This window comes from Coffea eugenioides, unplaced genomic scaffold, assembly GCF_003713205.1.
Source record: "Coffea eugenioides isolate CCC68of unplaced genomic scaffold, Ceug_1.0 ScVebR1_1369;HRSCAF=2207, whole genome shotgun sequence".
Taxonomy (NCBI): domain Eukaryota; kingdom Viridiplantae; phylum Streptophyta; class Magnoliopsida; order Gentianales; family Rubiaceae; genus Coffea; species Coffea eugenioides.
In genome coordinates, this window is record NW_020861765.1 from 2,403 (window position 1) to 27,262 (window position 24,860).

General features: G+C 36.5%; 4 protein-coding genes across 5 annotated transcripts; 3 read left to right on the forward strand and 1 right to left on the reverse strand.

The window, feature by feature from the left end:
• Positions 1-2,552: 2,552 nt before the first annotated feature.
• LOC113755266 lies at positions 2,553-8,537 on the forward strand. Its single transcript, XM_027299306.1, has 8 exons — positions 2,553-2,726; positions 2,948-3,422; positions 3,551-3,668; positions 4,657-4,775; positions 5,261-5,346; positions 7,244-7,353; positions 7,441-7,473; positions 7,992-8,537. Exons 1-8 carry the CDS (start codon positions 2,633-2,635, stop codon positions 8,049-8,051), a joined length of 1,095 nt encoding a protein of 364 aa, XP_027155107.1. The 5' UTR covers positions 2,553-2,632; the 3' UTR covers positions 8,052-8,537.
• Positions 8,538-11,775: 3,238 nt separating this feature from the next.
• Positions 11,776-14,615, forward strand: LOC113755267 (nuclear transcription factor Y subunit B-1-like). Its single transcript, XM_027299307.1, has 6 exons — positions 11,776-11,984; positions 12,194-12,439; positions 13,206-13,335; positions 13,647-13,652; positions 13,743-13,820; positions 13,931-14,615. The coding sequence occupies exons 2-6, from the start codon at positions 12,219-12,221 to the stop codon at positions 13,970-13,972; spliced, it is 477 nt and encodes a 158-aa protein (XP_027155108.1). The 5' UTR covers positions 11,776-11,984; positions 12,194-12,218; the 3' UTR covers positions 13,973-14,615.
• Positions 14,616-15,602: 987 nt separating this feature from the next.
• LOC113755268 (putative lipid-transfer protein DIR1) lies at positions 15,603-15,938 on the reverse strand. Its single transcript, XM_027299308.1, has one exon. It carries the CDS (start codon positions 15,936-15,938, stop codon positions 15,603-15,605), a length of 336 nt encoding a protein of 111 aa, XP_027155109.1.
• Positions 15,939-19,968: 4,030 nt separating this feature from the next.
• Positions 19,969-23,020, forward strand: LOC113755265. Of its 2 annotated transcripts, none has more exons than XM_027299303.1 (4): positions 19,969-20,583; positions 20,712-20,924; positions 21,515-21,718; positions 22,474-23,020. In XM_027299303.1, exons 1-4 carry the CDS (start codon positions 20,578-20,580, stop codon positions 22,528-22,530), a joined length of 480 nt encoding a protein of 159 aa, XP_027155104.1. In that variant the 5' UTR covers positions 19,969-20,577; the 3' UTR covers positions 22,531-23,020. The 2 variants fall into 2 exon arrangements, with proteins under 2 accessions (XP_027155104.1, XP_027155105.1); XM_027299304.1 differs by having other exon boundaries at positions 19,973-20,583; positions 21,518-21,718.
• Positions 23,021-24,860: the final 1,840 nt, after the last annotated feature.

Below are 24,860 nucleotides of genomic sequence, written 5' to 3' on the forward strand. Positions count from 1 at the left end.
AAGCTCAGATTTGGATGATTCTTGAAGCATTGGAAAGCTAACTCAAAGGGCTACAACTTTGGTGTTTTACAAAAAATCCAGTTCAGCCTTTATGATAGAGAAAATTGCAGCTGAAGTAAGGACAAAGTGAATACGCGAGTACACAAAACGTGACTTGTAACCGCGTTTTGTGTAGGCGCGTTTTCCGGCCGCAATTCTGCAATTTTGCTCAGTCAATTCTCTTGTGTTCTGACTACTTTCCAGCTACAATCTGCAAGAGAATTCGGTGCACATGCTTTAGAAGACAAAAGGGCAAGAATAGTTGGCAATATTTTCAGTCAAAACAATGGCTTATTGACTATCTTAACAATTTCATCAGATTTGGAAATCAAATGCAGCAAATTTGACCTAATGGAAAAGGAGCTTTTGGAGGCAGTTTAATATAGGGAGCCACAGGACATGCAGAGGCATACGGGAGAAGCTTGGAAGTGGCAGAAATGTAGTTTTTTTCCATTCTCTTAGTATTAGATTAGTGTAGTATAGTTTCAGCTAGTTAGTTCATCCACTCTTGTCATTATCTAGATTAGGATGAAAATGGAGATGAAGTCAGGCAAAGGTGAATGAGGCTCAAGTGACATGGGTTACATTCTTTCCAACTCTTTATCTTTTGTATTTGATTCGCAAGTTAGGCAATTATACAGTCGGATTTTATATTAATATGTGTTTTAAAGTTATTACTTGGGTTTGGTTGAACTTCCTATGATTGTTTAGTGTTTATTATTTGGCTATTTGGATTGCTAGTATTTGAGCAAGTTTATTTAAGCACTTTGGCTCTTGAAATCATGAATTAATCTGGTACCATTAATTCTGATTATCTAAGGTTGTTATTTCTGCAATGAAAATCTGAGATCTTAAGCATTAGTTCAAGAAGTGTAAACATAGGGAGTACACTCACGAAAGTAGAGGTGCAACCTTAATGCTGGTTTTTAGGATCATTATGTAATTTCACTGAAGAAATAAACTTGTAGCTAATTTCATAACCATGAGAATAGGTATGGATTAGTTATAAGTATAATTGATTCACTACGAAAGTAGGATTCAAATGCATAAGGAAATTACACCATAACTAGCCTAGATGTAGTATTCAATGATCCAAATATAACACTTGCATGAGTAGTTAGGGATACCACAACCTAAGGAGCTTTTATTTGTTAATTTCTTGTATAAGTGCAGTAGGTTAAATTTCTTATCATTCATTGATAGTCTAAATAATAGAGAAGCTTTAGTAATACCGGTAATTGTTCACTCTTCCTTGTGGGATCGACCCGATATATACCCTAAACTACTAGTTGATCTGTATACTTGCAGTGAACGGGTGTAATTCGGTATTTTTTAGCTTGCATGTATGTAAAATACCCGTCAGGCAAGGCCGTGGGAAGTGGCATGAAGATCAGATAATGATAGGGAGAGAAAACGCAAGATTTTGAAACATATGTACATAGTGTTCCATAATTTCAATCATTATTATATCCCTCTATATATGAGTACTTTTTGATGTTAAAAATGTGTCGCTTTATATAGTGTAAAAAAATTCCCACTTCTCAGCTTTTTTTTCACAGTAGAACTAATTTTTTTCTTCAAAATTATAATTATGTGTTTGCCAATACAACTAATTATTAGTAATATAACTACAAAATTAATTATAATCTTATAGAAAAAGCAATCAACAGAAAAAAAAAAAAACTTTCCCAATAATAAGAAGTTTAAAAAGAATAATTTATCTTTGAATCATAACCAAACCGAGTGTGCCCTTAACGCTCGTTAATTCATAATTTGACGTAACGATTTCAGGCTGAGAATTCTTTACCATGACCACTACAAGGGCTGTCAACGGTCCGGGTCTAGACCCGGACCCGGACCGGATCCATCAAATTTATCCGGGTATGAGTAGGGATTTAATTCCATTATCCGGACCCGGATCCGGATCCGTTTTGTCAAACAAAAAAAACGGGTCGGATACAGAATATAATATTTCGATCCGTATTGGACCCGGATCCGGATATAAATGGATTAATAATTTAAAATATATATTTATTAATATAATTTGATTAGAATGATGTATTTGAATAATCAATATAATTAGACTCGGATCCTAATCAATATAATTTGATTAGGGTGATGTATTTGAGTAAGGTTAATTTGATTTCTTTTCTTATTTGATTTTTTTTGTATTAGTTAGAAATTAGTTTATAAATATATGTTTTTTTCTCATTTTTGTTAGGAATTATAAATATTGTTAGTTTTTTTTCGGGTTGACCCGGATCCGGATTCGAAACATATAGTAAAAGATCCGTCGGGTAAATGGGTCGGATCCAGATCCGATATAGTATGCCGGGTCCGGGTCTGGAATAATGAATTCCGACCCAGACCCGGCCCGTTTTCCTCTACCACAAAATTCAACTCGCAAAAAGAAAAGAGAAAACAGAAAGAAATCAGTGCTAAAAGTGCAATTGTAGAAACTCAAAGGACTCCTCTTCAAAAGGACGGGTGTCATTTGCAGTTGGCGGCTGGACTGAAAATTTTGCTTAGCAATCACTGAGCCAGCCACCGCTGCTCACTGAAAAGTGAATACTACTACTACTGCAAGTACAAAATGTCAAATTTCAGCAGGTTTCTGTTCACGAACGGCGTCGTAGTTCCTCCGGCCGACACACCCCCGGTTGCAACCTTACTGCAATCTTGTCCCGGTAATAATTCCGTAAACCCTGCATCTCCCTTAAATCCCACCTCAAAAGAGTATCATACACACACTAGTATTCGATTATTGATTGGAATGAAATGTAGGAAGAATAAATGAAAAGCGTCGGTATTAGTTTGTGATATTAGTCTTTCTAGAGTAATTTTCTTGAATTATCGGTGACAAAGAAAAAGCAGCTGCTAAAATAACGGAAATTTAGTTTGATTTCAGGTGCATATACGACAAGTCGTACTCACAATAATGGGGCGGAAATCATGTTTTGGCAAAGACATTTATCCAGGCTCTCAAATTCTGTTAAAGTCCTTTTGAATTCCAGGCCCGAACTTTTGTTTAAAGCTGGAGAAGATATGGTACCTTTTGTTAAAGTGTCAGAGAAATCTTTGAAATGGGATCTCGTCATTCGTGCTCTAGTCAATGATTCGATGGGAAAAGCTTTGCCTTTTGTGCTGAAAGAGAGGAAATGTGGGGAGGAAATGTCGATTACGACACTAGTGAGTGGAAATTTGGAGTCTTTAAGGGAGATTGAGGACGTCAATGAGGAAAGACTGAAAGCAGTCTTTGATGTTTATTTGCATTTTGGTGGCTATGTTCCCCGTGTTTTTGGAATCCAAGGAAATGGTGCGCGTTTAGCTGTGGTGGGACGCGGTAGGGATATCGCTAATGCAAAGTATTCGGATTGGGTGAGGTAATTATGTTTGAATTGATTCTTTCTGATTGTCCATTATTGCATTTGGATCACATTAGTATGGCAAAATGCATGTAAGCTAATGTTTTAGTGCATGAGGGGTTCTTTTTGTACTTTGTTATAGCTAGGCTTAGGAAGGATTTGGAGAAGCTGAGGCCACCTTCAACTACTGAGCTTCTATTGTCAAACAATGGTGATCACATCTTAGAAGGATGCCTAACGAATTTCTTTGTTGTTTGTGGCAAGGTGTGTAGTTGAAATTTTGAAGTTTCAAGTTGGTTGCATGGATCAACTTTTTTGTAAATTTTACTGATGTTAGTGTAACTTTTGTTCATTTTAGACTATGAAATTTGTTTCAAAAGTAAGCACACAAGCATGAGAGGCCACATTTAGACTAGTTGTAGAATGTGCTGATATTGTTTAATCAAGTTATATGTAGTTACGCTTTTGTAGTTCACTCTGTAGACCTATTTGATGAGTATTGTCGCATGATTTCCATTCAAGTCTTTACTATCTGTATGAACCACCAGTGCAGTTTTTACATATTCTAAATTTTCATTCTTGCCTGAATTTTTTGAGTTAGGCCAACGTTTGGTTGCTCGAATTTGGAAACAATAGCGTAATAAGAAATATCTTGGATAAGATAATGGAAGGGAAGTTTAGGTGCAGAACCCTTTCATCCATATTGTCCCTTTTTATTGGCTTAACTATGTGTTTATGTTAATTTGACAATTTACAACTATTCACAAATTCTCTTTGTTTTTTACCCCCTTCTCTTTTAAGTCATCGAAGATTCATCCAATAGAACCTGTTACATTATGAAAGGGTTCCTAAAGTCCTATTCTAGAAAACTGTTATGACAACATAAAGGTAGAACCTATAGCTCTTTGCTTGGTGGAATTGGACATACTGAACCAAAAAGTGTATTTTGTACCATTCAGAGGTTATGCCTTTCTACCAGCCTGGGACTTGCATGATACATTTACCATCTCAAAAAAAGGGAACTGCAGGAACTAGCATCTTATATCCCTTCAAGAAAGTCCAATGTAAATGCACTAATTAACTCTAATTTGGTACTTTCTATATGAACAATGCTTTGTGGAAGAATCTTTGCTGCAGTCAGCACAGACTTGCAAAAGTCAGTTTCAACTAGCTGTTTGTTTTCTTACTATCGGAAAGTCTTGTGCTGGCATATGATATTTCAACTTAGTCCACTAGTGAAACCTGTCTGCAGGATGAATGTGGAGAGATTTATGAGCAGAATGATTTCGACTATGAAAGATCTGTCGAAGTACAGACAGCTGCTGTTAGTGAAGGTGTGCTTCCTGGAGTTATACGCCAAGTAATAATTGAGTATGTTCTTTCTCAAAGATTTATAAGTGCTTATGCAGAAAATAAGTCATCTATGGATCATTTCAAATGTCAGCTGTAGACATTATTTCTGTCTTTTTAAGGATGCTTTTACTTTACCAATATGGTGCTGCATGCCACTAGGGAACATTATTTCCAACTACAAAATTGCTTACCAATTAACCATTATGCATGTTTGTGGAGATTTTGAATCTGGGATACATAATGCACATACAAAATGTGGACTTGTTTGTGCAGAAAAGTTGACCTGGTCATGCATAATCATAAGTTAATGGTAACAATCTGTGGTCAAACACTTTTTTAAGATTTTTAGCGGTCCAAACTAAATCTTTTTTGTCTTCGAGGTCCCAGAATCTTCAGATTCTTGGAACATAAGAACCAAAACTGTTTAGCCATTCTTCTCTACCATGGGTCTTGTAGGCTTGAGTTTGTGCAGCATATATGTCTTGTGAGTTTACTTTCTGCAGGATATGCTTGAGGAATGGGATCCCGTTTAGAGAAGTTGCGCCATCATGGTCACAGCATAACATGTGGAGAGAAGCATTCATTACAAGTGAGTCTGCCTGATATTATGATTTTATTTTAGAGTTAACAGGTTGGATCCTATTATACAGCCTGCAGTTATGAGTAGAAGTGGCAAAATGGATTCATATCCACCAATCCATCCATATAAACCAACCTTAAATGGTTTTGGATGATCCATATAAATTCAATGGTTTTAAATGGATAACCATTTAAATCCAATTATGTTGGTGGATTTAAATGGATTATCCATCTTATCCATATACATCCATTTAACTTAAAAAATAGAAAACACATTTATAAAAATGTGAGATAAAATATTGTGGGACCATCTATTCTTTTTTTCATAACTTCCTCATATGTCAAATTAATTTTGTGAGACCACCTATTCTTTCCTTCATAACTTCCTCACATGCCAAGTTGCCAATAACATTAATTGCATTTTATTTGCTTCTAGTTCCTAGACTTCTTCCATCCTTTTCAAAATTATATTTTAGTCTCTACTCTTTTTTTTTTTAATCTAAATCTCATGAGTAATGATTGCAAACATTTATATTCTTAAGTAAAGAGAAAAAGGCGGAGAATGGCACTCATGCCAGTGTCAAATAATTTTTATTATTTTTAATTCTTTATTTATAAAAGAATTTCTAACGAGTGTCCCGCAACATGGTTAGATATGTAAATGAACCTTTTTTTTTTTTTTTTCCAAATCTCATACTTGCATTTCGCCTCTCCCCTTATCCAACCAACCCAACTATCCAAAAAAAAAAAAAGACAACTAATTACTACGTAAATATAAGTACTGTATATCATCGTATAATAAGGAGTTTTACCATTTTTAGGTGCTACGTGCACATGTGATAAAAATATTTTACTTGTCAAATAACATAAGATTTCTTATTAGAACTCCACTTTTATTCAAGACATCACTCTTGAACAGGAGTGCAAAAAATTGGAAACGTAAACTTCTTTTCACTGTAAAGCCGTATTCAATTCATTCAAAAGTTATAAAAATGTAGCCAGTTCTTAATTGTTCATTACTTTACAAAATGATACTTAAAGTAATGACGAAAGGTTAAATTGACCACAGCAGTTAAATTTTCTTGGAACTAAACTAATTTTATGAAGAACTGAAATAGAGTAGATGTACAACCATTTGTTATTACCAAAAGGTTTTAAGTGATTTAAGGATAGAATTTTGGGGATCTGTATTTTTTGGAAAAAAACATTTGGATCTTAAATTTAGGATTTGGGAGAGTAAATGGATAAATGGATGGATCATGGTTTACACTATCCATTTAAATGACATCCATTTAGATCCATTTATTAAATGGTTTTAATTGGATTGGATCAATTTGATCCACTATCCATTTAACTAAAACCATTTATTAACCATATATCCATTTTGCCACTTCTAGTTATGAGCTTGCAGCTAGCAAAATTTCTAGTTGCTTGTGTTGGGTATTTTGCTTTGGTGATGGACTCTGATTCCTATATTCAACTCCCTATGCCTTGAACTATCCACAAACTTAGCATGAGAACTGTGGAGCTGCTTTTATTCAAGAATGTCTTATATCTTGTACTTGTACTTGTTTGTTTCTTTTTCCCTCTTTTATCTTCTTTGCATGTGCTTGGGGAATGGAGAAATTTGTTCTGTGAAAATCTCATGATAAGACTAACTCTTTCTGATGTCACTCTTATCTTCCACGATTAGCTGCTCTTTGCTCACATGATTAACTTGCCAAACAGTTGAAACTATATTATGGTAATGGCATTACTGCAAAGAAATTATTAGCTTCTAACCTTTTGCCATCTTATGAGCCGATATAGGATGCAATCTATTAGTGAATTAATTTACTTACATGACAAATGGTAAATTTTGTTGATCATGTTTTGCAAATAGGGTATTAACTTGAGTAGTATTGCAGATAGCTTGAGAATTATAGAACATGTAGAGACAATTCTAGTCCCAAGTTCATGGAAATCCATGGAATCAAAAACTTCAACGGAAATAAGATGGGAGGAGAAACAATTTGAGGTGTGTGAACTTTTGTTTATACTGAAGAGTAGGAAATTAAATTTCTGTAAGAACTGATTATCTGTCTGATATTTTTTGGAATGTCAGGTCACTCCCGGGAGGGTAACATCAATAATACAGGTAACTTTTGCTTTCCAAATGCTCTAGTATAATTAAGTAAAGGAATAGCCTGATGCATAATTGATGTAAAATGTTAGATCAAAATGGAATGCTTTTGAAAAATTATGCCAGTGGAGTTATGGAGCAAAAAAAATATTTTTTGCAACTATGCCAATGCAATGATAAAGTTGCATCAATACTTATGAACACTGATGGAGGATACTCTTTTTAAGACGTAGTGAACTCATTACAAATTGTAGATGCATGCTAAAAATAGGTTCCTTTAATTACGTTCTATCGCAGGCTGCTGCAAACAATTATTTAGGGACTCCAATGCTTCATTCAAGACTTTACCACTGTGTGGAGATGCTATTCTTTTGTTAATAAGTTCTAGTGGTAATAGTTGTTTGAACTTACAAAAGACAAATAACATTAGCACATCAGGAAATTGTCAAGTAACCTAAAACTAGAACCCTGTAGAACCACTACAACTTTCCTGGATTAGGTAGTCACATTTACTGTTTGTTGACTTTGAACAGAAGGAGGTAATGGAAATAGCAGGATTTGAAGCATACCCAGTTGCTTTATGCAAAGACTGATACTCTTGCATGGTCGAGGGAACAACGATGAGGCAACATATTAAAAGCTAAGAACACGTTTATAATGGGTTATCAAAAGGCTGCATACATCTGTAAGCTGTGAGAGGGAAATGGAGTATCAGAATTACCATATATGATGGTGGCCACTATGAGATTCAATGCTTGACAAATCTGATGAATACTGTGGTGTTATGATCTTCTCGACAGACATGTACGACTCAGATGCCATTTATGGATATTATACCATCTTATGATTTTATGCAATACTGATGAATAGGGTGGTCTCATGATCTTAGTACATGTCTGGCTTTCTCCCTGTTTGTCATTTTAGGGAGAGATTAGATAGATGTACGAAGCAAATGTCTCAAAATTTTAAGACTCTGTGTATTGTGCCATCTGAAAACGCAAACCGAACTAAGACAATGGCCTCAATATCTCAAGAAAATAGTATGAATTCAACTTCTATGCATTCTTTTTCTCTTTGTAGCTACAATGCATTACAAAAATACTAAAAATGGCATTTTCTTTGAAAATTTAAGTTTCATTCTGGCTCTAGGAGTGCAGTGTTGGTGTGAACCATCCTATGTTGCATTTTGTAGGATGCTCCATGGACCAGATTCCGGTTGACATATCGACTTTCCCAGTAACACGAATTGTTCTGCTCTGCTACAAAATAGATTCGGTTTCCATTCCATATTTCTGATTGCGAGATAGTGAGCCATTGGTGGCTATGGACAATGCTTGGTCCTCCCCCAAACTAGTTGAACTCTTTCAATCCTTATACGACTTTAAGTTGATAGCTTCAACCGTGAAGTCACTTGTTTGAAGATACATCAGATCTGCAGCAGCATTTTCCTAGTACATTCCAGAATAGACATCAAGAAGTCTTTTATGAGCAATAATTCACCATTACCAGATTCTGCTAAATGTGCAACTGCCCACATACTTTATGCAACTGAAAAGTTGTGAAAAGGCTCAACCTCCAGTTGGTCTGAATAAACCGTGTAATCTGCAACAATGAAGCGTGACTGCACCTCATACCTCACAATCAGTTAGACCACCGGTGTTAAGGGTCTCGTCTATATGTGCATCGTTCTCCTCCTTTACACCTTCTACTTTAAAATGTCCCCTACAAATCAAACCAAATACATTCCTTTATAACATAGGATATCAGTATAGTAACCAGGTATACTGCTGATATATTTGGCCTGATATATGCTCCAACTAGCATCTTAAGAGGAGATGAAATTGCGACACATATTATAAGGTCATGACACATGTCGACTTGAATGACATGTGTTATCATAGAATTATGACACGTATCAGTTTACATGACATGTGTCAAGTATTGCTACATGAATGTATCAAGTTATGCAACACGCGTCTGACACGTGTTGCTACTAGAAGGGAGGTGGCGAAATTATTTGTTATTTGTACATTGGTCCTTCATGCTTGAATAAATTGTGTTCAAGCCATAGGTAATTCAAATTACTAGCATTCAGGACTTATTTACATGTAATGCCATTTGGATTCAATAAAAATAGTCTCAAGACCAAATTTTTAATGAATAAAATATCAACTTTCCCTCCGAAAAAACAAATTTTGAGTTTTCATCTCGGGATTTAATTTTAGGAGTCTTAGTTATTTTAGAAAAATAGGCGGTTAGCCTAATTTAATCACAGGAAATAATTAGTAGTTTTTTATCAAAAATTTTCTAAGTATTTTAAACACCTAACTTTTGATGATATGCAGTCACTAAAAATTGGTCAAACGTGGGCGCGCATGAACCTAAACCCTATTGTGTAACTATAGTTATTCTAGTGATACGAATTCCATTTATTAAGTGATTTGTTATGTCAAGAAATCTTCTTTTATGATCCAATCGTTGGTCTGACATCAAATTTACTTTTCAGATAATCATAATTTGCTAATAGTATATTTAGAAGTTTAGGATGTCACGAACTCTTCTTGGGTGGTAAAACTATAGCTAGTTTGTGAGTTGAGGATAGAAAAGAAAGGAAGAGAAAGGTTAAGTTATGAGAGAAAAGAAAAGATAAGAAAAGAAAGGAAGAGGTTTTAATGTTGTTTGGGAGTTTATGAAAGAAAGAAGTGATTTTGGAATAAGTAAAAATAAAATATTTCATTCAACAGCTTTTAGGGATAGACATGGCCAGATTAAAAAAACTTTTTGCTGCCTTTTCCGTGCTTCCTTTGCTTTCTGCCGATTTGGGCCGGAAATTTTTTTTAAATGTAGCTACTTTTTCCTCCTTCCCATCCGTCGGTTTCTTTCCTTATCCTTTCACTGTAACGCTCAAATGTTGGAGATCAGTCTTCTCTTCTAATTCCTTTTCTTTCTGTTCAAATCTCAATCTCCCAAATAGAGTGAGGTGTTGGCAATACGTTAATGGGATCGGCACTTTTAATGACATCCATCACCAGTCCACTGCCGCTCTACTTCTAATTTTGTAAAGGAGTCGTAACCAAAAATCACCATTGTACTTCTAGCATGTAATTGCTATACAATTATCTTATCAAGAGAACTGCAAAACCCTAAAGACCCTAGTACTCAATTTAAGTGTCACGTTTACATGGATTGTTCCAAATTCGAAGAATGTGGTAATAAACCAGTTTGATACAAGTTTATACATCAAATTTAAAGGCCCGCGAAGATTGTTATATGAAACAAAATATTAAAAAAGGCAAATATATCCGAATACGGGCCTAGACAGTTGTCAGTAATAACTATTCAGAACAATGTAACATTTTTTGAACAAGATGTAAGTGAATTACTTGTAAAAGTTAACAACAGAAACGCAACTATTACATATGAGATCCACATGAACAGTAACAAAATATCACACCTCTGTTGTAAGGATGTACACGAAATTAACATAAAATTACAAAACATTCAAAAAATATTACACTGTTCAGGGACAGTTGATCTGCCCTACGTCCAGAAAACATGCATATACAACCACCGCTGCCCTACGTCCAAAAGATCCATGCATATACAATGTTGATCGATCACACAAATTTATGGTCACCACCGTACTGAAAAACATGCAGTTAATGTCAATATACTACTCGTACCAGTTTTACTTTTAGTGCAATTTTTCATTGGTTAATCTGGAGTTGTTTCTAAAACATTTTAGCATTTCTGTATTGTTCCTTTTGCATATTTTCTTGTGGAAACCATTACTGAAACTGATTTCTTCATACTTGAGGCCACTAAAACTGGCTTTTCTACATCGCAGTTTCTTTATAGTTTCTACTTTCTGCTACAGGGCTAATGCTGGTGAAACTGGCCATATCACCATCATCATTACCAACTATCCCCAATTTAGGCAAGGCATCATTTTTCATTATCTAGTAGTGAATGTGCTGTGAACCACTTAAATCTTTTGGTTAAATAATTTCCATTAAAAGATCTACTTGCTATCAAGATTCTATTAAAAGATTGAGAGGTAAATAGCTCCTTTTCTACACAAACTGCTTTTTATGTTTTCCAATTGAAGTGGTAAAACCCACATATAATAGATACCATAAATAGTTTTTTTTTTTTTTTTTTGTGAGTGAATGTGTATAGAGTTATTGTTGTATCAGATAGTATGAATGTATCTTTTCAATTGTGTATGAGCTAGAGAGTCAATTCAAACAACTACTTGCATTTTACTACTACTATAAATACGACCCCCATTTGTAGTACATTTCTTTTTTTTTTTTTTTTAACACACCATCTCGAAATCAGAAGCAGCTTAGGCAGGCTCCTGTTTCAGCTCTCCCCTCTTCTCCATCGTCCGATTACCCCTTCCCTTCCTCTCACCAAAATCAACTCTAAACCATCATCTCCATCAACCAATCCCCATCTCTCGCGCCAAATACGAACTTCTCCCAAACCCCCGCCACCCCATCGACCTCTCTTTCAACCCCCTGGTAAGTGATTCTTCACACAGTCGCCGTTCTCAATCTTCACACACAATACACACAGTCAACGTGGACGATCATCAAAGGGATTAGGTTCTTTATCTTTTTCCTGTTCATTTTGATGTATGATGAATAAGGCGAAGACTTGAATGATCTGGCATTTTGTCGTTTTGTGTGAATGTGTGAAATTTTTGGGGTGAATTTTTTTTTGGTTTTAGGGCAAGGGCTAGGGTTTTAGTGGAGATGGCTGAAGCTCCTCCTGTGAGTCCTGGTGGTGGCGGCGTTGAGAGCGGGGGCGAGCAGAGCCCTCAGTCGAACGTTCGGGAGCAGGACCGTTTTCTCCCGATTGCCAACATTGGACGCATAATGAAGAAGGCCTTGCCTGCTAACGGCAAGATTGCAAAGGATGCTAAGGATACTGTTCAGGAATGCGTGTCCGAATTCATCAGCTTCATCACAAGCGAGTATGATTTTTCATTTTGTTTGTTAAAATTTGTAGTAGATATGTGATATTTACTGCTGTTATCACTATGTCTGCATGATTGTGATTATTAAGTTGATTAATGAAGAAAGTTTATTACAGTAGTATTGTAGAACTTCTCTAATTTGAGAAATTTTTTAGGATGTTAATTCAGAAACTAGAAAATTTTGAATCTTTGCCATTTTTGTTGTCTGTTACTGGTTTTTGGCTTATGGAATCTAATTTTGGCTGAGCGGAAACAATTCAAAAGAACTCAAGAATCAAGATATGGTGTGTGATTAATTAAGACTGCATACGCATATAAGATTTCCCCTTTGAACTCAGTTACTTTTGTAGGAAAACCTTTTCATGCACAAAGTTGTAATATTTTGTTCTGCAAATTTAACTTGAGCCACTGAAGTTTGTGAGGGTTTGACGTTTGTTTGTTGTTTTTAGATTTTAGGTAGAAACATGTAGTATAACAGGGTCCTGATTACATTTCTTTCTGAAGATGTAGAAATTTGACAACCCAAGTTCACCTGAATGAACAAATGTGTTTGTATACTGATGCAGTAACTACTTGAAATTATATACCTGTTAGAATTAGATCTCACAGTTTGCTATTGATGTAATTTTATGAGCTTCACTTTGGCATGCTATTGCTTCTTTTTAATGAACAATAAAAAATGCTTTGGTGGTGTCTGAAAAGTCATTTTGATATAGGTTTGGTTTGCTTGTTTTGTTTCTTTCTCATACCTTCTGTTGCGCAGAGCAAGTGACAAGTGTCAGAAAGAGAAAAGGAAAACCATAAATGGTGATGATCTGCTTTGGGCAATGGCAACTTTAGGGTTTGAGGATTACATAGAACCACTGAAAGCATATCTGGCTCGATACAGGGAGGTATGCAATTCCTTTTATTTTTCTAGTTGTGATTGCTTTGTCTGGTTTCTTGTTTATCTCTTTAAGTTTTTGGAGCAACGAAAGACTTATGGCTCTTGACTTGTCTATGGTGTCATTAGCTGTATAAATGAAAATAAATGGCGAATATTTCACTTTATATATCTTGTTTAATGTACTTTTGCAGGATTTACTTTCTTTTGGTCTTAGAATTTGGTGTATTTTGTTTGTCACTGATGAGCAACTGACTTTGTTTAATTCAATGACTGGTTGTTTTGGGCTTGGCTGATACATGTACAACCATGGTGCTACAGTTAGAGGTACTTAACTAGCTGATAGCTTTTTCATTAATTGTTTTTCTTATTTCCCTTTTATTCAACAGTTAATGATGATAAAATACCTATTGCTAGGGTGACACCAGGGTACCTGCTAGGGGTGGAGATGGAGTTTCTAATACAGTTGGAACTCAGATGGGCTCTAATGCCGAGGTGAGCGATATGCGTGGATTATTTTCTACTGTAGTACTTTCAATAGGTCGAGCAATTTTATTATTATTTTCATTGTTGTTGATTTTGGCCTATCTGGGCTCATCATGCAGCTCTCTTACACACATGTGGGTTATGCAAATTCTCAAGTTTAAGATGTTGGTGAGTTTTCTCTTTTGCGAAGTGGTTGTTTTTCGTGTATTACATTTCTATATCTTTTACAAAGCTACAGATGACTGAAAATAGGATCTGCCTTCTTTTGAAGTCTGAAGGTTTAAATTGTATGCTGTTTGGTTTCATTCCGCCTTGTTTCTTTTACCAGTGTCAGTTTGGACCTTTGCCCTTGTGGATCAACTATTATGTGTTCAAATCCAAAGTTTTTTTTTTCCATGGATTCTGTCTTCAGTCTATTCAGCTTGTGTTGTTACATCTTTAATGCAAGATTTAATTAGATGTAAAGGCGTGCATTTGGAAGGTATAGCTAATTTGGTTGAGACAAGTTAGATTCACCTTCTTATTTAGCAATAGTGGATTACCGAGGAAAAGTGTAAATGTTTATCTTGAACGAGTGGACAAATTAATTAGCTTCCGTGGTTTTTCGTCTCAGATAAGGTCAGTGTTGAAACAAAGAGTAATTGTTTATGCTTTTTAGGTGGCTTCTTGATTCAAAAAAGTATTTAGTTTCTCTATTTTGCTAGTCACTTCTTGAAAGTTTCTCTATCCTAGTATTTCTGCATTTTTCATTTCACTGACTAGGCTTCTCCAAGCAGCATTTGATGCTCTTTAGAAAACCATCTACATCCCACATGCCCTGGCTGCTTGCTATGTACTTGTGGTATTTTCTAGTTGTGCTTTATGGCTTCATTTGATGTGCCCACAGTCTGATGGTCCCATTCTGTATGAGATATATAGATTCTATTCAGCAATATCAAACATGTAACTAGCAAAATCTCAACGTTTAGTGCATTGTAACCACAATGCCCTACTTTTCTATCCTATAATCTTTCATCGCTTCCAATGTTGTTGTTCCTTTCTAACCCACCTCAAGAAATGGTTTGAATCCAATTAACCAGTCCAATGTTCATATAGACCTGACCGCTTCATACATGCTACGGCCACGGTTACAAAGATTTGGCCAATAAAGAAAGAGAGTGTAGCAGTCTATAGAGAGTAGAAACAGCTTGGCACAGAAATTAAGGCCTCATGACAATACTTTAGCATCTCGTAATGTTAAGTCTCATTTATTCTACTCCGTAGACATAATAACTATTACGTAAACAGGTTTAACCGACTCTAATCTTGTATGTTTACCCTGTAAGCTTTACCCAAAGAGGCATTCATTTCATGCATTTGCCCTGCAGCATATTTCATGTTTCAGAATAAGCGTGGTCAAAGACTTAAAAGAGAGGAATTAATTCTTACACCACACAACAAACACCACAATAGGGATCTTCAGACTTCCATGCTGATTCGGCTATAATTCAGGTTGCTATTACAAACCATATACGTACAACGACGATGCTAATTAAAACAGTACTACTCCATAAAACTGCAGTCCCAGCTCTCAACCAATTAACTATGTGTGATCCATATAATGAATGCCATAGCCAGCATGTATACTCCTCGTACGTACCTGGAAGAATGCAAAACAAAAGTTGATCAATAGTCTAAAAACTTATAATTCTTTTTATATACTACTCAGTAAATTTAAGTCATGCTCGATGAATGGAATATCTTAGAGATCCACGGCTTGTTAGTGGAGGAGGAATATTAATTGATGACCTTTTAACAATCTGGAGGAAGGGCGAGGTTGCATTTGGATGGGAGTGCCAAGGCAAGGTCAGGATCAATCCCAAGAGACGGCAACGTGAAGGAGTTCTTATAAGAACACAAGCATTTCAAGTCCGCCCCTTTGAGGGCATCGCAACAATCGGAGGTGGGATCGACCGGGTCGGGCGGTGGTGGTGTCACTGATGGCTTGCATGCCATTAGTCCCTTCTCGTCCATGTTACACAAGCTCATAGCCCTTGACCATTCAGGGCATCCCAGTCCCACCAGCACCACCAGCATTACTGCTACTGCCACTGTTTTGCTTCCAATTCCACTTCCCATCTCCGCCATTATTTTAGTGTTGGTTGCTCAATTGCGATCTTGAGTGGCTTATGGCTAACTTACATGCATGTCTTGAAGATTTATATAGAGTGTTAGAGTCCTTCCGCGAAAATAATAATAATAAGTGTGAGCCCGTGACTTAGAATTTGGCACGAACGGCTTTAAAGTTGATACAATCATACGAGTCACGGGTGGTGAAATGCAGAGGGGTCATCTAATGTTTGTGGCTTTGGTAATTGGGTACGTTTCCTGAACCAATCTTCTTTATTGAATTTTTGTGGTCATAGAATGGTCTGGAATTTTACTAGATGTCGGGAATAGATTGGAAGGTATGATTTTGAGTTTGTCTTTTTTTGTGTGTTTGTTTCTTGTAGTCCGGATGTACTCTAATCCGGCTGTGGTTTGTTAGTTCTAAGTTTATTGGCCTAGTTTGTTGATACGTTGGCAATTAGGATGGTCAAATCATCGTTTTATGGAACAAAGCGAGGATTTAGTTGTCTTCTCCATATTCATTAGCAATTCCACTATGAACTCATGGCCTGGCATACATAATGCAATGAAATTATGTCATAGTTTAGGCTCCCATCGAGTTTCATATGTTAAATATTTTCGTTCAAATAGTTTGTTGAAGGTGTTGCAGTGTAGAGCAGATACTAGGGATGCAAAAGATTCGGGTCACTTGATTTGAACTCGCAAATAACTCAATCAATAGCTCAATTTTGACCAAACTCAAGTCAAGTTTGAGTTTACAAGTCGAACTCGAACTCCGAATTCTAGTACTCAGAGGTTTAAAGGCTCAACGAGTCCATTCGAGTAATCACATTTTTTTAATTAAATTATTAATATTACAAATTTACTATTTTGTGTACGTTTTGTGAAATTTACTAAAGGCTCTACAACTATTTTAAACTTTTTCAAGTCGAGACATGCATTTGAAATCACACAGACAGAGATTCTTACATATAACCCACAAACACAACTCTCACATTGCCGGCAGTGGGATTCGTACATACGATTGGAAGAGACTCGTTCTTATCAACTGAATCAATTTGTGTTACCAACTGAACCAATAAATTTTTGCCACCTAAGCCGAAAATTGGCATCTCTTTTGTTGTTCAGCAGCACAGAAAAAAAAAAAAAGAAAGAAAGAAAAGGAAGAGTTAATCTCAACCACCCACCCATGAGCGAAAGAAAAACCTTTGCCGTTGCAAGCGTTAACGACCCAAATCCAGACAATTAGAATAATGGGACGGCTTTCAGGCTTCGGACGACGATGGGTATTGGGCCAATGGGCTTGTGTCCTAAAAATCCGACTAACCAGACCGATAGAATCTGTATACAGGACGACGTATCCAATTTGACTATACGTTATGTGCGGAGCACAATGAAAGAACCAAAGGGCAAACTCGGCTGGGACGCCCTCCATAATGGATGAAATTGAATGGTCGTTTTCCTTTGTCGAGAAGCCGATGTTGAGGTGGGCAGGCAACCCTGGCTATTAGTTGGTCTCCCCATTAGCTAAGCTTAGAATCAATAATGTAAAAGTCAAACCCGGTTCTCAATGCGACGCAGACGCTACAGTAGAATGAACTTCAGGTGCTGCAATGTCATCCCACAGGGGCAGGATCCGATCAACCAATCAATAATAATGCATTTCTTGTGGAGAATCACACGGAGTTATTTGTGCTTCTTATGGATAGGTTTATATAAAGATTCGTTGTCCAATGCATGGATTCTCCGGTGGAAGAGATTCAATAAATCGGCGAGGAGGAGTCAAAAATTAGACTGTAGCAACACGCCAATGTTCAATTATAGTAGGAAATATTAATTGTTATTAATTCTTGGGACGGAAGCGCAATGAAGCTGGACTTTACTAGTATCAATCTACCGCTCCATTTGGTTTTCAAATTCAGAACTTGCTAGTAGTAGCCTCGAGATAAGAGAGAATGAATCTCTTGCCAATTAAATGGGTGGTTAAGAAGATTATCTCCGAGTAGCTAGCTGCTATGCAAAGGTACGAAGTTATATATATATATATTTTTTTTTTTGTCAACAACGATACATTTGTATAACCTACTCTATCCTAATCTAGAGAGAGGGGGAGCCTAAGAAGACTGTTGTAGGGGTTAGTGGATATACAGATCCAACTAGATCAAGGGAATGCTATGACACAACTCTTAGATTTTTTTCGCTGCAGGTAAAATTCGAATCCTCACCTATAATCCAAGGAAGGATTTAAGTCCCTCCTTGATGGCCACTGAGCCATTGCCCAGTGATTTCCGGAGTTATATATATACTAGTGGAGAATTGCATGTTTGTACCGGATACTCCACGGGCAACTCAAATTCTTCCACTTAAAAGAAAAGAGTTTTGAATGATCACGGGAATCGATGGTAACTAAATCACTATCGGATCATACCTACTTTACACCCACACCAATCTTAAGCAAGATTACATTAAGTGATAATTTTTTGATGAAAGATAAGAATTGAATTCTTGAACTCTTGATCTCTTGAACCTCCCACCCACACTAAAAATGATCGCGAACTCCGTTAAAGGGAGTTGGTTATCCCTGTATTCAAAGTTTAAAAACCTGCAGCTGCAGCTGATACCTCTATAGTGTTGTTGACCCATCAACACTGCAATGCAAAACTGCAAATACTCTGTCTATCTATCTATCTGGGACTACTACTACTAGTACTACTGTTCAGCTTTAGCATTAGACTATTGGGATAATTGCAGAAACCTCCCCTGAGGTTTCTGACATTTACACTGACCTCCCTTGTAGTTTAAAAAATTACACTGATCTCCCCTGAGATTACTAATCCTTTGCAAATTCAGTCCAAACGATTAAAATATTGTTTTAGGGAGTGAAATTAAAATTTTTTACCAAATTTGTCCTTTGTATTACATGTCCAATGAATGACAAAATACTACAAATTAATTAACAATTACTAAACTTTAAGGAGTATAGTTTATAGGCAAATATGCATTACCTATTTAAAGTACCGGCTCTTTATGGGTAATTTACTTTCAAACATTTAATTTAATACAAATATTTACACTCAAATACATATTTGTATTTACTTTCAAATATTTAATTTTTGTTAAATACAAAAACTACCAATCTCTCTTCCGTAAAAATATTAATATAACACTTTTTCAATTTTAGTTACAAACATTTATGTATTTAACATAAATTAAATGATTCAGAATAAAATGCACACATAAAGAGCGAATACTTTACTCGTGTAATGGATGAAAGCCATAAAAAATTAATACTTTATGGGCCGTTTATTTTTTTTAAAAAAAATATTTAATTTATATTAAATAAATAACCTATCGATTTCTTTTTTGCAAGAATATTACTATAACAATTTTTGAATTTTTCTTACAAATATTAATATATTTATCATAAATTAAATATTTGAAAGTAAAATACTCGTAAAGAGTTGGTACTTTAAATGAGTAATGCGTGTTTGCCCATAAATTATACTCCTTAAAATTTATTAATTGTTAATTGATTTATAGTACTTTGTCATTCATTGGATATGTAGCACAAAGGGCAAATATTGTACAAAATTCTAATTTCACTCCCTAAAATAATATTTTAATCGTTTGGATTGAATTTGCAAAGGATTAGTAACCTCAGGGGAGGTCAGTGTATTTTTTCAAACCACAAGGGAGGTCAGTGCAAATGTCAGAAACCTCAGGGGAGGTTTATGCAATTATCCCTAGACTATTTGTGCCTCTCTCTCTCTCTCTGGAGCTTTGCAGGGGCACAGAGCACCATGCAATTTTAGCATGACGCATGTGGGGCTAAAAAGCCATTTTTCACTTTCAATCTTCTCTCTCTCTGGTTGCTTTGAGATGGGAGAATCATCGGAGAGAGAGAGAGAGAGAGAAGAAAACTACTAGTACTACTTTTTATCTGCATACATTGGAATATACACTTAGCCAGCGACAAACAAGCCAAAGTATTAGAGCGACCCCTCGTCACAAAAAAGTTGATAAAGAGTTGAGAGTAGTAATAGAAAGAGATGGAATTCAAACCCTGCCTGCTGCCTGCATACCGCACAGCCTTCCCCGGCCCCCCATACAGAGCAAAAAGTAAACCTAATCAATTCAATCCCCTTCTCTTCTCTCTTCCTCTTCTTTCAGTTCATCTTCTTCCTGTGCTCCTTACCTGTCTGAGGAGTACCTACTACTCGTACTCCTGCAATTGCAAATTTGCAATGCCTCCTTTAACCAACAATAATGATAAATAATACTCCAGTACTAATCAATAATAATATCTGCCCGGGGCCTTTCTTTTCTCTCTCTTTCCAGCTTTTTCCTGTAGATTGCAACAGAAGTTACACCGCTTTGGATCCCCATCTCCCCCTTACGCTCTCTCATTTCTTCTCTCTCTTTTCCTCTTATACATTTTATTATTACCTTTTTGTTTTTTCAACTCTTTTGTTAGGTCACAAGCAAGAAACCAGTCATTTACTCCTCTCAAGTCTCATCATCCCCTGTGCCCTTTTTATACCCGCCCCAACCCTCCCTTCATATTCAACTTGCCACAATTTCAAGCCCTTTTGAGTGCTTGGACAAGTCAATTTTGCCTCTTTTCTTGCTAGCTATTACCACTAGTAGTCTTCTACCAATGGATGTAAGTATTCATCTTTCTTGACTCTTGACAAGTGGTATATAGACCAATTGGCGTTTTGCTTTGATGATATGATTACATTGCTCTGTTTTGAGCTTTTAATCGATTTAAGTAATGCGCTTTACTATCAGGAGTACTACTTCAACGGGAGGAGGGGTCACGTCCCGGCATTTGGAAGCTGGGATTGCAATGACGATCTTCCGTTCACCCAGTGCTTCGAGACAGCAAGGCAGACTGGGTTGTTTCGCTATAGCTACTCTGAAGATCGTGATTTGTACGTTGCTGGTGATTTGTACGAGAATGATGTTGTCGCTCCTGCCATGATTGTGGTTCCTCGTCGCAGGGTAATGCTTACTTATCCTTAGTTTCTTCCTCAACTCTAATCCCCATCCAATTGTTTCTGTCACATTACTCCAACAAAGAGGCTATCCAATTTCTGTCCCTAATATAATATAAATAACCAACTGAAGCTGGAAACAACTTTTCGGTCAAGTGCAAGCCTAGACCCAGATTTCTTTTGGGCATGTGAAAACATTTATTAATTTCTACTGCTCTCAGAAACCATGGATATTATGATGCTACGTGGTGGAAGCACCATACCGTATGGTATTGACTATTGGTTGGTTTGACAGAGCAAATTGACAATTGTCAGATTGTATCGTATGGCGGCAGAATATGCAGGAGTGGGGTAGATTCTCCAGTACGGGTAGTAGATTTGAGATTTGACCGATCGGTGGCGGTTATTTCTGTCCACCCACCCATTTGCTATGCTACAGCCGATTAGCATTTAGTATTTGAATGGATTTTATTTTATTTTCACAAATTGGCCATTCAATTTTTGCTGTATGGAGTACTAGTTTTTAAGATGCCACACACACATCATCATCACTTTTTTTTTTTAAGCATGAAAATGAAAATGGTGGTGCATGATTAGCAGGTAAAATCAACAAGTTACCAGCGGCAGGGGAAAGAAGCAAAAGGTGGGGAAGCTTGGGTGGTGTGCGACTGTGAATGTGGGGTCAACGTCAAAGAGCCACCAAGCCCACTGCCACCTTCTCCTCCCCCTCCTGCTCCTAAAGCCGTGGATGAAGACCTCTACAAGATTTCGCCGGAGCTCCTCCGAGCACAGCCCCGAAAGGTAAAAGTCCGATAAGAGATTATTGTATTACTACTTCGCAGTAGTTGTATTATTTATTATGTGGTTGATATTAGACTATTAGTGGTTTAACTTACTGTCTGTCTTTATGCGTATGCCCCCACTACCTCTTAGACCTGAATCCGAAAGCAGCAGTGTTTCTGACATGCTTGCCACGCCCTACTGGTTTATTAATTTATCCCTTCGCTTTGTCAAAAGAAAAGAAAGGCCAATGGAGGAGGGTTGACCTCACTGGAAATTGGACCATCTTTTATAACAGCCCATGCATTCGTAGATGTTACTTTGGGGGTGTAAAGAAAAATCAAAGAAATTTGGAAAGCATGGTTTTAAGTTGTGAGTTGTGGCCCCTTGAAAGATGAGGAAAAAGGAAAAGTGCTACTCTACTAGTTTAAAAGAAAAGAAAAAAAGAAGAAAAGGCTAGCTGGGGTGTTTTAACTTCGATAAACTGCTTTGGAATTTTGCCTCTGTTTCCTTCTTCTGTCTTCATCATCATATGATATGCAAAAAGGAGAAAGGGCTACACGACTAAACACAAAAAGTCCTTTAATTTGCACCTTTTGAATATACTAATTAATTCTCAAGTTTTCTGGCCAAAAGTGATTATAATGCTGCCTGCTTTGTCTGAGGGTCGATTTCTATGTGTTGCCTGCCTGCACTTCCATTTGTGATTAAATTGAAATCTGCTCTCTTTTAGTTTTAGGGCTAATTTGCTAGTTGTTTGTTGTTTTGTGGTGCAGAAGAGGGGCTGGGGGTTCTTTTCAATCTGCATGCAACCACCCAGCTGCGTCCGTTGAATTCGCTGCAGAAGAAGCTCATCATCATCCTCATCAGTACCGCGGCATTGCGTACATTTATATATATATATATATATAAAGGGGGAAAAAAAGGGGGGAAGGAGTCTTCTTCTTATTATGAGTGCTCCTATGGTATGGTCGGGGATGGATGGAATCAATCGTGGAAGGAAGGTTGTCATTATCAAACATCATCATATGATCGATCATATGATAAATTGATAACCATTCTTCTTACCAACGGTTTATCCCTGCTGCTGGGCCTGCGAGCATCGCTCCTTCCCTACCTTATCTTTTTGGAACCACGCCCTTTCTCTCTCTCTCTTTTGTTGTATTGTAGGAAGACCCCTACTCTGTTCTGTTCTGTTCTGTTCTGCCCTTCTCCGCCCTCTATGCTTGTAGTTGTATATTGGTACTGTTTTCCAGATCTTCAAAAGCTGGGAAATTACTCTTCTATTGGAAATGGTGATCGATCAGAAAGCTTCCGTGGAAAGTGAAGACGTACTTACGTTTTAATTAATTATATGTTCTGAAGTCTTGGCTCTGATTTACTCCTGAGTGGACACCGAAAAGGGCAAATGGTAATGATAAACAAACTTAATGGAAAATTCACACATTACGTACGCATAACTAGCGTTTATTATTTGTTTAAATAATAAAAAAAAAAAGTAATAAGTGGTAACCCGAGATTGGGGCAAGCAAGATGACTTTGGACCGCAACGGATCTTCTGTACCACACCCTGTCTCACATCCTGTCCCACTCTTTAAAATCTCGCCAAGTGTCCCTTAATAAACCAAACCCTCAAATAACTCAACTCAGACCATATTAAGTTAATTAATCGATTAACCGGACAAAAAAATTTAATCTCTTTAACCAATATAACCAAAACCAAGAAAAATAAAAACTCTTTAACCAAAATCACAATTTTTCAACGGAAAAAACCCTAAAATATTAAAAAACCTCTGTCCGAGTTCATCATCTTCACCATTCAGCTTTGACGAAATATTCACGGATAAAACTTCGAAGCTCTTCCCAGAGGTGAGAAACAAGTTATTTCTTAAAAACCTTGGTGGGGTTCTTCCAAGCTCGTCGCAGGCCAATTTGATGTGATTTGCTAAGCTTAGGCACTTGATCTAGTTTTCAGCTTCAAATTGGTCTGTTGATACACACCTTTGAATTAGTTTTGCTATATCCTCAATTGCAGGGAAGAAGTAAGAAATTGGTTATATTCTCTAGTGTCTCTGTTTTAGTGTTTTGGAACTTAGGTGTAGATGATTTTGGGAGGGTAACAAGTTTGCGTTTATCTTTTGCTGATTGAGGGAATTTTTCTTCTAATTTGCAGCTTCCAGTCTGAATGTTTCATCTGTTAAATTGTCTGAAAATTCGGTATCTGCTGGACGAAGCACACCACCTGTTCGATCAAATGCCTAAGAGGAAGATGAATCAAACTGTAAGGTAAAAGTCTGACTTGGTTGCGCCCATATTTTTGCTAGTAGAGCAAAACCTCTACTTCAAATGTTGTCTACCATTTTAACCTTTTTTTCCCTCAAATGTTAAATATGTGCCATTTGGATAAATTGCCATTTTCATATTTCATTTGTTTCAATCAATGTTTTCCGTAGCAGATTTTTTGGGTTCGTCTCGAACTTTCTTTTCCTCCAATCAGCTCTGTGTTCTCAATTTTTTCTAGTTTCATCTTGCTAGAAAGGAAAATGGAGTGCAATATTGAAAACTCTATAAACTCTGAGAAAAAGTGATCAAGCTTTTAAAAGAGAAAAAAAAAATATGGTCGAGTTTACATTTTTTTTTTTTTTGGAAATTTAATTTGTTGAGGAGCAAAATATGTGCTGCTGGCATTCAATCCTGAACCTGATAAAAGTAAAACACGTTACACGAAAGCGACAACGTTGGATTATTTAGTCACTCTGCCTTGCAAAATGAAGCGCAGAAAACACTAAGGAAAGCCCATTGATCAATAGCCAGAAATTTCCACTTCTTCTGAAAAAAGTCTTCTAGGTGATTCAAATGTAACCAAATTCGTACATTGGGAAAAAGCAAGAAGAAGTGAAGTGATGGAACAATGAGCATGATTTAACAATGGACCAAAACAGGCTATAATTGATATTTTGCAGATCTTAAATGCCTTTCTTCTCATTATACTGCACTTGAGGTTCAAACATTGTTATAAATTTTGTGGAAGTAATAAGAAGCAATATATCTCAACATGTTGAGTAATTTTTTCTCAATTCTGGACATTTTTTTTTTACTTTTGTGTTTTTGATTTCCCGTTTTCCTGTGGCTGCATTATTCTCAAAAATTACAAAGGTTATGT

Coding starts and splice junctions, on each gene's coding strand:
- LOC113755267 (XM_027299307.1), top strand. CDS start 12,219: ATGGCTGAAGCTCCTCCTGTGAGTCCTGGTGGTGGCGGCGTTGAGAGC. Junction 12,440..13,205: donor ATCAGCTTCATCACAAGCGA/GTATGATTTTTC, acceptor TCTGTTGCGCAG/AGCAAGTGACAAGTGTCAGA. Junction 13,821..13,930: donor AGATGGGCTCTAATGCCGAG/GTGAGCGATATG, acceptor CTCATCATGCAG/CTCTCTTACACACATGTGGG.
- LOC113755268 (XM_027299308.1), bottom strand. CDS start 15,938: ATGGCGGAGATGGGAAGTGGAATTGGAAGCAAAACAGTGGCAGTAGCA.
- LOC113755265 (XM_027299303.1), top strand. Junction 20,925..21,514: donor TTGTGGTTCCTCGTCGCAGG/GTAATGCTTACT, acceptor GTGCATGATTAG/CAGGTAAAATCAACAAGTTA. Junction 21,719..22,473: donor TCCGAGCACAGCCCCGAAAG/GTAAAAGTCCGA, acceptor TTTGTGGTGCAG/AAGAGGGGCTGGGGGTTCTT.
- LOC113755266 (XM_027299306.1), top strand. CDS start 2,633: ATGTCAAATTTCAGCAGGTTTCTGTTCACGAACGGCGTCGTAGTTCCT. Junction 3,669..4,656: donor TCTTTGTTGTTTGTGGCAAG/GTGTGTAGTTGA, acceptor ACCTGTCTGCAG/GATGAATGTGGAGAGATTTA. Junction 7,354..7,440: donor GGGAGGAGAAACAATTTGAG/GTGTGTGAACTT, acceptor TTGGAATGTCAG/GTCACTCCCGGGAGGGTAAC.